This window comes from Stegostoma tigrinum, chromosome 2, assembly GCF_030684315.1.
Source record: "Stegostoma tigrinum isolate sSteTig4 chromosome 2, sSteTig4.hap1, whole genome shotgun sequence".
NCBI lineage: Eukaryota > Metazoa > Chordata > Chondrichthyes > Orectolobiformes > Stegostomatidae > Stegostoma > Stegostoma tigrinum.
In genome coordinates this window covers 22,030,115-22,045,404 of record NC_081355.1, presented here as the reverse complement: position 1 = coordinate 22,045,404, position 15,290 = coordinate 22,030,115, and the positions used below count along the sequence as shown (strand labels likewise).

The 15,290-nt window shown below is 43.2% G+C and overlaps 1 protein-coding gene across 1 annotated transcript in view; it reads right to left on the bottom strand.

Moving 5' to 3' along the window:
• Positions 1-15,290, bottom strand: part of LOC125461298 (collagen alpha-6(VI) chain-like) — a 135,485-nt gene that overhangs the window by 80,916 nt on the left and 39,279 nt on the right. Inside the window, exons 6-10 of the mRNA XM_048549897.2 lie at positions 12,787-13,407; positions 7,719-8,339; positions 4,078-4,638; positions 1,859-2,419; positions 459-1,034 (exon numbers count right to left, since the gene is read on the bottom strand). Of these exons, the coding sequence (XP_048405854.2) occupies positions 459-1,034; positions 1,859-2,419; positions 4,078-4,638; positions 7,719-8,339; positions 12,787-13,407 (2,940 nt within the window). The remainder of the gene's footprint in view (positions 1-458; positions 1,035-1,858; positions 2,420-4,077; positions 4,639-7,718; positions 8,340-12,786; positions 13,408-15,290) is intronic.

Genomic DNA, 15,290 nt, shown 5'->3' with positions numbered 1-15,290 from the left:
TCTTCTGCTGAGGTCAAAGATTCTCAACACAACTAATCCAGGAGACAGGTGCCTGAGGCCTACATTGTACCTACAGTGCCCTGTACACCGTGTTGTGGAATAAAAATGCCAAGGGGAGCCTTAGAGCATGTGCAAAGCTCATTAAACTTCACCACCAGTAGACCTCCTTTAAATCAGCCATAATCCTTCCCCCACCAAATTGCCTAAAGTGCCTGTTTTTAGTAAATGTTTTCAGGGGGATTGATTCAGAGTAAAGACAAATTCTCATCTTCCTGTGTTTGCTACTCAGCTGACATATCCTTTGCCTTACGTATATTCCTGAGTTCAGAAGGAGCCGAAATACAGTGTGGTTACCTAATCCATACTCCCATTCACTAACTGATGTAGAAAAGCACCTTCAGGCATTTAATTCATATTTCTGACTTTAGCTCACCCTTAGATCACAAATATTGCTCTACCTGGATTTGTGTTTGTACAAATGAGCAACAAGAGATCCCTCGTGATGTTTTTCAAGGCGTCAAAGTCTTGAACATAGAAGTAGTTTTCCCTTGAGCCTCCTATAGCCTCGAGCTCTCTTTTGTTGGCTTCTCCTATTCCGACAGCAAGGACAGTCACTCCATCCTCTCTGATGTCTTCCGCCACCCCTGGCACTGCTGATGAATCCGCAGCTTCTTCGTCTGTAATCACGATGACAAACTGCGAAACCCCTGCCATCTGCCGACTTCCTTTCTCTAGGGTTAAAAGTTTTTTGGCCTGTTGAAGTGCACGTGCAGTGAAAGTGGGTCCTTCTTTCATTTGCATTTGACTAATAGCTTGGCGGACCTCGTTTTTGCTGCTGAATTGACTGAGCTGGAATTGAATGTCAGGATCATTATTGTAGAGTATGGCACCAAACTGAACCTTGCTGGGGGACACCTCTGAGCTGTTCACCAACATCATCATGAAACTTTTCATCCTCTCAAAATCGTACGGTTGTACGTTGCCTGATCCATCAATCACAAAAAGAATATCTGCTGCTTCAGTTCTCAAGCAAACTTGGAAGGGGTGGGGATGGAGAACAAAGAACAGTGGCAGATTATTGTTCATTCTTTACATGATTCAGAACACTCACACCCTACTGCCGAAACTAATCATTTCTCAGGATGAAAATCCGAAAGAACTGCGGGTGCTGTATGTCAGGAACAAAAACAGAAGTTGCTGGAAAAGCTCAGCAGGTCTGGCAGCATCTGTGAAGAAAAAATCAGGATTAACGTTTCAGATCCGCTGACCCTTACCCTTCCTCAAAATTGTTCTGAGGAAAGGTCACCGGACCTGAAATGTTAACTCTGAATTTTTTCTTGCTTCTCCCATTCCGACAGCAAGGACGGCAACTTCTGTTTTTGTTCCATTTTTCAGGACTGCTTGTGTAGCATCTAATTGCCTGAGAAAAATCCACTGAAAACAAAATTATTTACCAAAATGGTTCATTGGTGGACACTTATGGAAAAGATTAGTATACCCCATCCTTCTTGGTATATGGACATCCATAAATGCATTTAGTATCTGGCATGTCAACAATGCATAAACTCCGAGTGCAAGGATTTCCAAACCAACCCTCAGTCGCATGCCCTTATTAGATTTGTTGGTGGCAGACAGAAGATCCAATCCAAATAAAACTCTGAGGAATCTACAGGTCCCGTCCTAATTAATGGCCTTCTCCAATCAAGGAGGAAGCGGAATATGTCAGCAAATCTTACAAGTTTTGACCTCAAAGACTTCATTAATGAGCCTGCTGACTATTAGTTCCCAGTGAAGGGTTATATCTAAAGGTTAAACTTCTTGTTCTGCAATTCACCAATAAATATCCTACTCTGCTTACCTTCAGGCTGGCTGCAAATCTCCCAGAGGATCTGTTTTTCTGGGGTGTCCAGCAGATCAAAGTTCTCCACATAGTGAACTTTATCCCAAGCTCCTCCAATTTCCAGAAGCTGAGTGCTGTTAGCATTGAATATGCCTACAGCGAACACAGTGATTCCTTTATTCCTCAGGGCTTTGGCTGGTTGAAGGACCTCATCCTGTGCCTCTCCATCGGTTATCACTATGAGGTACTGTGGAATGTTAGGGCGACCCCCTTCAGCTTCATCAAAATAGTCCACTGCAAATCTCAGTGCACGACCTGTGAGAGTCCCCCCTCCCAGCTGCTGCATGTTACTGATCGCTGTGAGTAGGTCAGCTTTCCTTGAATGTACGTTAAGTTCAAACTCTAGCTTGGGGCTTGAGGCAAACTGTATCAGACCTATATGCACACTTTTGACTTCCATAGAGGTCTTGTTCACAATGGCATCCATAAATGTCTTCATTTTTCGGAAATCCTCAGGGTTTATGCTGCCTGATCCATCAATTAGGAAGATGATATCAGCCATATCCAGCTTTCTGCAGGCTGAGAGAAAGAAATCACATTGTATTTTGCCAGTAGGGCTTTTGAATGGAGAAACTCAAATTAGGTTATATAAAAAGTGTACATGTTAGTGCAGTCTAAGGTGCTGGATTTAGGTTCCAGTTTCCTCGGAGGTGTGGGTTCAAATTCCACTGCTGCAACTTGGGCTGGTAGCCTGTTGTGTTGGTTGGCTGTTATGCTGAACCTGAGTTGGGATTTGCTGTGTTTAAAGGTGGCACGGTGGCTCAGTGGTTAGCACTGCTGCCTCACAGCACCAGGGACCCGGGTTTGATTCCACCCTCCAGCAACTGTTTGTGTGGAGTTTGCATGTTCTCCCTGTGTCTGTGTGGGTTTCCTCCAGGTGCTCCAGTTTCCTCCCACAGTCCAAAGATGTGCAGGTTAAATGGATTGGCCATGGTAAATTGCCCATAGTGGTCAGGGATGTGTAGGTTAGGTGGGTGGTAGGGAGACAGGTCTGGGGGGCATGCTCTGAGGTTCAGTGTGGGCTTGTTGAGCCAAAGGGCCTGTTTCCACACTGTAAGGATTCTATTTTCCATGAAAAATCCCTCTTTCCCTGCATTCCAGTTAAGACTCTACATTGTAATCAACATACAAATTGATAGACAAACAGAAATTGTTGGAGCAACTCAAAGTCTGGCAGCATCTGTGGAGAGAAAGCAGTTAACTTTTCAAGTCTATTGACCCTTCTTCAGGAATTGATGGACCAAGAAAGATCAAGGTTTACTCAGTTCTCTTTCTACCATCCTTACATTTTCATTCTATGATGATAGTGGAATTGTTGACTAATTGCAACCAATATTGATCAAGACCCTGACAATAGGTGGGGCAATGGCAATGGAAGCTTTGGAAGTCATAGTCAAGCACTTGCCACATGTCATGTTCCAAAATACTTATACATTCCAAAATATAATTTTAAAAATGCAACAAACATGCAAAAATATACCTTGTACTGTGATGCCCCTGCTATAACATGGGTAAGTCACAGAATAGCATAAATTGTAGCCCATGGTTTTGGGTCTATTAAAGTTTACAGGCAAACATTCCTGAACTTGAATTGTGCAGTTGTACACTGTCACATCCTACCGCTGGTCCCGCAGGAGAGAACATCCACTTCACAGTTGACAACAGTTCTCCAGACTGAGCCAGATAATCTGTACCATCTCAACCCATTTCCTGAAAAGACTTTGAAGCAAAATAAATATTAACCATGCCAAGTCTCTCCCTCCATTGAGCTTAGTGGGAAATAAAATTCAAGAAGATGCAAAATAAGCCAATTCACTGGACAATTGCATAAAGTCAAAATCGTCTCCAAAGTTTCCTGCATTTTTACTTTAACATTATTGTTATTTTCCTTTCACTGAAACCTAAGCTAGAGAATGCAGCACAAAAATCAGCCAATTAATGACATTATTGATCAAACTGTGTAGAGGATGAAGTGTTTCATTTTGCCACATGACAAGATCCAATGTAAAGTACCCAAATAAACAATTCTTCATTACTGCCTAATTAGACACTTGAGCAGCTAGAAATTGCTCCCATTTATTACACTTGGCTAAAAAGGGAATATTCCATCGACTCCAAGGGACAAATGGAGGGATTTTCAGCCAATTGTTAAGGCAGTCCTGAAATATGAAGCTTACCTTCCTTAGAACAGAGTTCCCGTACAATGTTATTCTTCACATCTTTCAAAGCATCAAAGTTGGTGGCATAAAAGATTCTTTCTCTAGTTCCTCCAATTTGCAGAAGTTCAGATTCATCTGTGTTTCCCACTCCTATTGCATAAGTATCTACTCCCTGTCTCCTCAGCTCTGCAGCAGGGCTTCTCACAGGGTCATTTGACTGTCCACTTGTGATAGTGATCAGGATATGCCTCACCCTCTGTCTGCGACTTGTCACGGCATTGCTGAGAAGATTCCTCATGTAGGTCAAAGCACGGCCAGTTGCCATGCCTCCTCCCATTTGAGAGATTTGCTTAATCGCTTTCTCCAAATCTGTTTGGCTGGTATGCTGAGTGATTCCAATTTCAGTCCGGGGACTATCTGCAAACTGGACAACTCCCACACGAACCTGGTCTGCACCAACACTGAATACATTCACTACATCTGCCAGGAACCTTTTCATATCCATGAGTTCCTCAGGGGATATGTTGTCTGACCCATCAACGAGGAAAAAGATATCAGCTTCTTCTGTTTCGACACAGCCTGTAAAGAGAAAAGGGCATTACTTCAGTTACTGGAATAGACAACCGGGCAAGCTGTCACTAAGCTAAGTTGCCATTAACACAAAGTGGGCTCAAAGAAAATCAGGACATGCTGAAAATATTGCCAAGACTTTTGATTTCAAATCAAGTAGAAGTGACAGCAATCTAAGAAAATGAGCTTCCAAAGGGAGCCGTGACTTATTGTTCTGCCGGAATCAGTGGAAAAAACACCAGTTATGATTTAAGCCAGCTTCTTATTCATCATGAACCTATGGCACCTCCGCCAAACAGTAATATTATCTGTGTCATGTTTTAATTGCTCTTTTCTGCACTTTATGTGGATCTACTAAAGCGTCCAAATTAGTGAGGTTTTCTATGGTCTGCCAAAGACTGAGATAGGGCTTATTTTATTCTAATTTAAACTGCCTAGTAATGTTAGGTGCAATGTTGGCTTTACACCTTGCCCAACTGTATTCTTCAATAAAGTCAAGTGACTGGGTGAAAAATTGGTGTCCTACCTGAGCCCACGGTTTTCCAACCTGCTGGATTAAGTTAAAATGAACCTTTGCAATTAGATTCTCTCAAGGATGGTTCCTTACTTGGAGGGGTCAGCAGCAAAGATCAAGCATGCCCCCAGTGATAATATTTCGCTTGAGATGGAGTTACACACCATAATGGAGGATACACTATATAGCCACAAGGACTCACTCTCATCAGTACTCTGGGGACAGATGCCTGTCTGCAACAAGTGGATTGCTGAGGGTAAAACAAAATAAGACTTTCTCTATGGTTAGTTCACTCACTACCTGTCACAGGCCCTGTCTTCAGGACTCATCCAGCACAGTCTGTATTGGAGTTAAAGTGTCACTCCAGGTGACCAGCACTGAAGTCTCTAACCCAGAATGCATGCTAGGTTCTGGCTATTTATAGTAGTGTTCAATGTGGACAAGTGCTGCTTCATCAGTTCACAGAGGATAGTTAGCAGTAGGTTTCGTTGATCATGTTTCTCCTGATTTTGTAAGACATTGTGGGGTCTGGAGTCAATGTTGAAGATGCCCAAGCAACTCCATCTGTATACCGCTCCATCTCCACCTCTGTGTTGGGACTGTTCTGTTGGTGAAACTGGACATACCAGGATAGTGATGGACTACCCTGGGATTTTGACTGATAGTTAAGAAGGTGAATATGTCAGGCTGTTGCTTGACTTGCTTGTGGGACAAGTCTCTCAATTTGTGCATAAATCCCCACGTTATAAAGGAGAACTTTGCAGTGTTGACTGCATTGAGTGGGCCTTTGGTGTGTTGACACCTCAGTCGATGTCAATTGAGTCTTCTGGTTGAATTCTTACAAAACCTTTTCAGAGCTGTTTGTACAACTGAGTGATTTCCCGGGCATTTCAGAGTCAATCACATTGCAATAGGTGTGAAGTTCCATAAAGACCAGACTTGGTTAGGAGAGCAGTTTTCCTTCCCTAAATAAAATGTTTACAACAATCTGACACTTTCAAGAGCATTATGTCTATTATTACTAATTTTGTGACTAAATCACCATGCAGCTATACCCACACAACATATTATTGTAACCACATCCTGCAATCTCTTTCCTACACCCCGTTTTGTGCATGTACAGATACTATGGCAACACATCGTCATTGTCATTATTGATATGTGCTGTCAAACGAATCCACCACGCTTTTGCCTTGAGCTTTACAGATTGGAAGCTTCCCAGGTTGGAAGAAAATAGTGTCTACAACCCTGCACCAAATAATTACTGGAGGAAATGCCACTCCATCTGCAATAACTGAACTTTTATTCAAGCAGGGCAATGACAAGTTTAAATACTTCATCTGGCTTCCATATCGTTGGTCAGTTTCTCAAGCTGTGGGAAAACCATTCTCCACGCTCTAAAGTTAGAGCCAAATTCACAACGTTTGACTAAGATCTCACTAAGACTTCCTCGGGAGATTAGTTACAATCTTAACTATCCACAGAGCCACAGAGATGGAGGACTGATTGTTCCTCTTCAGGAGCTGGGAAAATTCCAGCTTTCCAAAACCACCTGAGAGGAATTACCCACAAAGACCAGATTGTCATTGATGAGGGGCTGACCGACGTGGGAAAGAGGGAGATTATGGCAGATACGAAGGAGACCATTTTTAAAAGCTCTTCTAGATGCCGTGGGACTTTGTCCCTGCTATAATGAAAAGGTATAGTCTTCTAGCCCTCACATCTCTCACTCCTTCACTTCACACATACTATCAATGCACCATCCATGGTATCTCATGTCACTATACCTATTCTCCTACACATCATATCCCCATTCAAGGCTCTGCCATTCCGTCCACCCCTATCATGGCTCCAACATGAAGCTACGCCTCTCCACCCACTCCCCACCACCTGGTGTGCTAAATGACAGCATTTCTGTATCCATTGACCTACTGAACTAAAGGATCTATAATAAAAATTCTTTTAAAAATTCATTCATAACCTACCTTTTCCAACAGCGCAATAAAAGTGGCAATCATTAAAGTGTAATCAGGTGTCAATAGTAGAAACTGTAAATATTTGAAACCTCTTAATCTTGTAAAACAAATTGTGTAATTGACAGCAGAGGCCAGAGGGCAAGAGCAGTGAAACAAGCAAGGGTTTTTCTGGGCCTAAGCTGCTTCAACAGCCTAATGGATGTATGGTCACTCAGTCAAAACTTATTATTCATTTTTGGCTGTATATAAAAAGCTTTTTACAATGTTTATAAAGTTTGTATGCAGCTTAGACTATTTTATCTGAGGGACTAAGGGTTAAGATCAAAGTGCAATAATTAGGGAGCATGGGAATCAGAGATTTGATGAAATATTGGCATGTTTTGTTGAAATCTGACAGAAATAATAGAACAGAAGGACAAAAATGGGCTATTAAAAAAACTCAACAGCACCATTGGGCAATGTCTAATAAAGATGCAAACATTACATAGAATATCAACCAGTTTCAGAAAAGTCTAATGCAAATGGATGAACTTATAAAAACAAGGAATCAGGAATTACATCCATAATTCTTAGGAGGCATTTAACTTGCTTCTCCAAACCTTGTTTGAGCCTTTTTACTTGGACAGATTGGACTGTGGTTTGTTTGATGATCTCATTGCAAATCTTCTTTTGAAGCATGTCTTCAATGGTTGACAGCTGTGTGAAGTCCTCAACTGTAGAAACGTAATTCTTTGAAGGATGTGATGCAATTTTCTTCAGCTCGCTCTCAGTGGCATTTTGGATTCCCAAGACATACAGAGTAACGCCCAAACGACGCAGGGTAGCTGCACTGCCCTCAACTGCATCCTGGGATTTGCCACTGGTGATTACAATCAGGATCTGAGGAATTCCTTTCCTGGCACGACTGCCTGCCTGCTCCGTGAAGTAATTCTTCTGTATAAAATCAATAGCAACGCCTGTGTTCCTGCCCCCTCCGCCGTACTGTATAGATTTGATGTGGTCCAAGATGTCAGACTTTCTGAGGTACATTTTGAGATTGAAATCTTCTGATGCATTGGTGCTGTACTGAGCTAAACCAATGTGGACACTTTCGGCCTCCACTTCCAGTGCATTGATCATGTTGTGAAGGAAAACACGCAGCAATTGGAAGTTTACAGCCCCAATGCTGTCCGATTCATCCACCAAGAAAACAATATCAGCAATCGAAGCTGACTGACACACTGTGAGAAACAAAAGACATAAAAGCTCATAAATGCACAGACATGGTTTGTTGGAAATTATAGACAGACATTTAGAGTAAATCTGCTGGCACTGAAGCTATTGCTAAAATGCAGCACACTCACCTCTGAACAGTAAGTTGTTGAGTTCTAACCCTAACTACAGAAATGTGGTTGAGATTCTAGCTTGACACCATCAGTGCAGTATTGAGGAAATGTCGCTCCATAAGAGATGCTGTTATACAGATACAGTGTAAAACCAAAGCCCCATCTGACTCTGAAATTGATGGAAAGGGGTACCACAATACAATTCACAGAACAGTGGTAGAGTCCTCTAATGTACTGGTCAATTGTTATGCCTTATACAATAACATCAATATAACTGACAATTTGATCATTGTCCCGTTGATATTTGCTGACAACTTGCTGTGCCCAAGGTGACTGCCATTTTTCCTATTTTACAGAATCACAGAAGTGTTATGGTGTAGAAGGGTGCTCTTCATTCTGTCAGGCCAGCACTAGCTCATTAAATGAGCATCATTGCCTAATGTCTGTTCCCCAATACTCTTGCACATTACTTTTATCCTAATAATCATCCAATGGCTTCTTAAATGCTTCAATTGAACCTGCCTTCATCTTCTTCCAGGCAGTGCATTCCATACCCTAACTACTCATAGAATGATAAAGTTTTTTCTCACTCCACCCTTGCTTCTTTTGCAGATACTTTAAATCTATGCCCTCTTGTTCTATTTTACTTTTACAAAGCAGAACAGTTCCTCCCTATCTATTCTGTCCAGCCCACTCATGATTTGAAAACCTCAATCTTATCTCCTCTTCACCTTGTTCTCGCTAAATAGAATAGCCTCAACTTCTTCAATCTATTCTCATGACTGAAATTCCTTGTCCATGGGGCCATTCTTGTGAACCTCTTCTGCACTCTCTCCAATGCATTCACATCTTTTCTATAATATGGCACTTAGGACTGTACACGGTACTCCAGCTGAGATCTGACACATGTCATATAAATTCAACATCACCTCCACCATCAAGTAACTACAAAGTTCAGAAAGTATCTCATTTGCTGCACAAGGCTTTTTGACATCCTGATGTTGCGAACGAAATTACATTAACCAATTCTTACCTTTTTTCAAACAAGATTGCACTGGGGATTAAAAGCATGAGGAGGAGGCACGTGAATGAAATGCTCTTTCTCCAAATACAGGTTTCCGAAGTGCAATGTAATGTCCTCAATGGGTGTTTTACTGCTAACTGTATCATTCCCCTTCAACAGCACATAATACCTTACATTGAAATTTTACAATATGTGGATTTAAATTTTCTTCCCTTAAAGAAATATGATTACGACAAAACCCGAGTATTAAGGAATGCAACATGGAGCATTGTAGATATTAAAATCACTTCAAGGATCTAAACACACTGACTCAGTGAATTCTTAAGCAAACCACTGAAGCAAAGTAACTTAAAAGGCAGTGGACATTATTGTGCTCATTGTATCTGTATTGGTCTTTTATAGAGCAGTCCTAAACCAATTTCACTCCCGTGCTTACTCTGTTGCATCCTCGCTTTCAAATATATTTGTTATTTTCCCTAAATCACTCACTATGTTTGTGTTCATGCGACTCTCTGCATAAAGAAATTTCTTGCAACACTTATCTTTACACACTTCCTGAAATTTATAATTGTTAAAGTCATTACAGGGACAGTAGTCTTTCCCTATTCACTTCATTCAAACTCTTTATCTCCATTTTGCCTTCTGCCCCTTTTTCTTCTAATTTCCTCTCTTCTGCTGTTAAGATGCCTTGGTGCTAACATTGAGTGCACTCAAATCCTGCTTGCAAACTATCTGCTTATTTAAACCAATGCTGCGCTTTCCCTGATCACCTCTGCTCTCTGTATTTTTCGTAATGAGCTCTGTATCTTTTTTTCAATTTTGGTTTTCAAATCCCTGAACTTCTCTGGAGATCGACAATACACTTCTCCACTGCATTACAATGAATAGCCCAGTTTTTGTGTCTGATCTGCTGCTCTGCTGTACACATTTTCAAGTAACTTTGACCAGTTGGCCATCCTGTTCTGACAAGAGAATTGGATCTGGGCTCCTTCAGAGATGTGGAGTACATTTTAAATCTGATGGGTTCCTCATGGTTCACGCTAGTCAGGAGAAGGCAAACAATGCCCCCAGTTTTATAGCAGTTCTCATCGTATTCTGTGTGTCAAATGTTCAACCTCAAAGACAGCCACTTTGAAAGCTCCTTTGAAAAAGAAGATGTGAAGTTTTGGGGCTAGGAGGGTCTGATGCCAGGTAGGTAGGAGTAAGCTGCCACTAAGTCAGGTAGGTAAGGTGCCAAGTGGGAAAAGCCCAGTAAATGGTTGAGTATTTAGGGTAGGTCAGGGTGGGCAAGAGGTATGGTGAGTGGTGGTGGGGGCATGTAGTGTGGTGTTCCCTGGGTGCAGGGGCCCCAGAGCATATGGGGTATGGGAGTTTGACGAGTCCAGTGATGGGGAGGGCTTTGGGTTGAGTGGGGTGTCAGGTCCTGGGTAGAGAAGGGTGTTCAGGGTCCTGGGAAAGGTAAAGGGGTTCTGGCTTCCAACAGGGAGAAGGGGCTGGTGTCCAATTGCTTGGGGACTGGGTCCCAGGAAATCGGGGTGGGGGTGGTGGTATGGGCAGGAGCATGTCATCTCCTGGGTACAAGGGTGTTAGATCCCAGGGAGGCGGTCTTGTCATTTTTGAGGGGGTGGAGGGGAGGTCTTGGGTCTTGGGCAGAGAAGGGGGTTTTAGGTCTGAGGGGTAAGTGATGAGGGAGTGGTGTAGGATCCCAGGGTAGGTGCCATACTAGGGCCTGGGGCTTGTGATGGGCGAGTGAGAGGTGTACTTAGGTTGTTTGAGGTACATTGGGGGTCAGTTTCATAATTACTCAGTAGTAAATCAGGCTTTTAAAATTCTAACATTTCTGAAGTAACAGTGGAAGTCTCTGAATGCTCCCATCTGAATGGACAGGGGAAATGCCCAGCAGAATCTTCAGTTCCTCAAGCAGTTCCCCGGAGTCTGTTCCATCAGGGATTCCACAGGATCCCTCTTACACGTCCGGACAAGATCATCTGACTATTGAAAATTACATGGTATCGTCTCCTTTCATCGCTTGATGTCAATTTACTTCTTTATTTCTTTGTTAAATTGCTAGTCACCCATTTACTGAAGCAGGAATAAGTCAGTCTTTCATTTGCTCAGTATTTCAATACATACAGTTCAAAGTTCAATGCAAACACTATTCAGCTCTATCTCTTTCCTACTGAACTCCCCTTACTGGGGAAGACCCACCCTTCAAAGTGAGATCCTATGAGCATTCACTGCTCTCTATGATCCTTGAGCACGCCCTTAAGGGAACTTTATTTTACAACATTGTTTACCCTAAGTGCTGCGGGTTGTTAGTGCGAAAGGCACTACATCGATACAAATTGTTATCATTGCTGCTTTCAGCGTTCTGCCCTCTGAACCCTCCCTCTTCCCACAGTTCTCCGCGGAAATGAGAGGTGACGGAAAATGATCAGCAGTGTTTGCCTGTTCTTTGGGAAGGAAGATCAGGCATACTGAATAACATTTAGCTAATGTCAAGCCACTTAATCTCTTTAAAGTGTACCCAAAATCGAGCCCCCTGCTGAAATATATTCTTTCCTAATATTTGATTTTCTTGCCTCTCTATTACACACTTTCATCCTGAAATCATATGTCAGGAAATGGCAAGTATTGATTTTAAAAACCTATCTTCTACTTTCCCTTTCTGCTGCCCTCGGCCTTTGGAGGATGCCCAAGATTAAAAATACATGAGTTGGGCTCCTGTCAGCCCATTTAAAAGCACCAGTACTGCATTATATTCTGTCTCAATCCATCACCGCAACATACAGGAATCCAGCTGAGCTTTTCCAATAACTACTATTCTTGTCTCTAATTTACAACATTCACAGTTATTTCAGTTTTTATTTATATAGAGGAATCCTGACCTTGTGGAAAGAATAAAAATTGAGGAGATATGGAAACAACCATAATCAGTTGGCTTTTTCTGTAAGTAATATCTGGAATTAAACAAACAAGTAAGGAGGCTGAGCACAATTTGAACTCAATTTTTACTTCAGGGGCACAATAGACACTTGCATGCCACAGGACACCATTTTGCATATTTTATCCCAAACAGGCAGGTGCTCTAATCACCCAACTCAGGCTTCTACCCAAATAGCAAGAGTAAGGAGGGCATCAAGTGACGAATGACCCAGCTCCATTTATAGGCCAGTGCTTTACTGTTTACATCAGGCAAAGCCAAGATTGCTCCTGTAAGACAGTCTGATTTAGGAAGATCCTTGGGACAATGAAAGATACTGTACAGTGCAGAAGCAAAATTGGATATGGGCAAAAGGCAAAGAAATCAAACATTACCTGGTGGCCTTCTCATTTCTCTATATCGAAACTCTCTTCGTACTATCTGTCTGACTGCATTAGATACTTGTTCAGATGATTGAATCAATGCATCAAAAGCACTAATCTGGAAAACAAATGGAAAATTAGGCAGAAAAGCCACACGCTGGAGCTCGCTCAAGATGGAACGTCTGACGCCAACGGAGATAATTTTCACGCCTTCCTTTTTTAAGGCTCTGGCAGGTAGAGTAATGTCATCCTGTGAAGGTGCTGAAGTAATAATTATCACTATCTGAGGAACACCTTCCCCTTTCCGACTTCCAGCAGACTCTCTGAAAAATGTCCTGCGCACAAAGTCAATGGCACGGCCCACTGCTAACCCTGGTCCTCCCCGAAATGTAAAGCTGCTGTCACTTCTGATGTAATTTGCCACTTGAATCTTTGTTACATAGGTATTCAGTAAGAACTCAGTTTGTGCACTAGTATCATACTGGGCAAGACCAATGCGGTACTTATCTGGCCCAATGTCGAGCTGAGAAATGATTTTGAAGATAAAGCTTCTGATCTGCTGGAATCCTGCGAATTCCATGTTCTGCGAACCATCGACTAGGAAAACAATGTCAGCATAATGCACTGCGAAGGCTGCAAAGCAGAAGATAAAATGTTGAGTCAGCAAAGAAAAGTATTGAATGTACCACAACCTTTTCAAAACGTACTTTGAATAAAGAGAATGCAAGTGGGTGAAATGGGGCCTGATTTAAGACAAGGGAATTCCATAGTGTTAGACCACAGCTAGTGGTAGAGATTGAAAAGTGATGGTGAATGGAGGATGGAGGTGAATGGCTAGCGGAGATTAATACAGCAGAGGTGAAGAGATGGTAGGAAAGTAGGCAGAGATGGAGAGTGGAGCTGAATGCCTAGAAAGTGAGGCAACATTTTTTTTTGATCAGGGTAGGCTCGGGGTTATTGGTAAACCTAAAGGCTTTCATCCATTTGACAGAGAGTATTGGGAATAAATCTGGAGGACGTCAGAGAGAAAATAAATTATTAGAGTGGGCAATAGGAGACGAAATATAATGTGAATAAATATGACGTCTTGAAAGATTAGTCATTGAGTCATTTCAAGACAGATTTCTGGTTACCCGATTACATCAAGGGGCTTAGGAGTATGGTTTTTGGCAGATGATTAGCCATGATCTTGAAATGCAAAGCGAGCTCAAGGGGTTGAATGGTCATAATGTTCTTAAGCCTTCAATGGTATCAGAAAGCACTGGACTAAGAAAAAGAAGCTCTCTGATTAGGAGAGATAATGTGAACCTCAGATGCTGGAGAATCCAAGATAATAAAGTGTGGAGCTGGATGAACACAGCAGGCCAAGCAGCATCTCAGGAGCATAAAAGCTGACGTTTCGGGCCTAGACCCTTCATCAGAGAGGGGGATGGGGTGAGGGTTCTGGAATAAATAGGGAGGGGGGGGGAGGCGGACCGAAGGTGGAGAGAAAAAAAGATAGGTGGAGAGGAGAGTATAGGTGGGGAGGTAGGGAGGGGATAGGTCAGTCCAGGGAAGACGGACAGGTCAAGGAGGTGGGATGAGGTTAGTAGGTAGGAAATGGAGGTGCGGCTTGGGGTGGGAGGAAGGGATGGGTGAGAGGAAGAACAGGTTAGGGAGGCAGAGACAGGCTGGGCTGGTTTTATGATGCAGTGAGTGGAGGGGATGAGCTTGGCTGGTTTTGGGATGCGGTGGGGGAAGGGGAGATTTTGAAGCTGGTGAAGTCCACATTGATACCATTGGGCTGCAGGGTTCCCAAGTGGAATATGAGTTGCTGTTCCTGCAACCTTCGGGTGGCGTCATTGTGGCACTGCAGGAGGCCCATGATGGACATGTCATCTAAAGAATGGGAGGGGGAGTTGAAATGGTTCACGACTGGGAGGTGCAGTTGTTTATTGCGAACCGAGCGGAGGTGTTCTGCAAAGCGGTCCCCAAGCCTCCACTTGGTTTCCCCAATGTTGAGGAAGCCAAACCAGGTACAATGGATACAATATACCACATTGGCAGATGTGCAGGTGAACCTCTGCTTAATATGGAAAGTCATCTTGGGGCCTGGGACAGGGGTGAGGGAGGAGGTGTGGGGGCAAGTGTAGCACTTCCTGCGGTTGCAGGGGAAGGTGCCGGGTGTGGTAGGGGTGGAGGGCAGTGTGGAGCGAACAAGGGAGTCACGGAGAGAGTGGTCTCTCCGGAAAGCAGACAAGGGTGGGAATGGAAAAATGTCTTGTGTGGTGCGGTCGGATTGTAGATGGCGGAAGTGTCGGAGGATGATGCGTTGTATCCGGAGGTTGGTGGAGTGGTGTGTGAGAATGAGGGGGATCCTCTTTGGGCGGTTGTGGCGGGGGCGGGGTGTGAGGGATGTGTTGCGGTAAATGCGGGAGACGTGGTCAAGGGCATTCTCGACCACTGTGGGGGGAAAGTTGCGGTCCTTGAAGAACTTGGACATCTGGGATGTGTGGGAGTGGAATGCCTCATCCTGG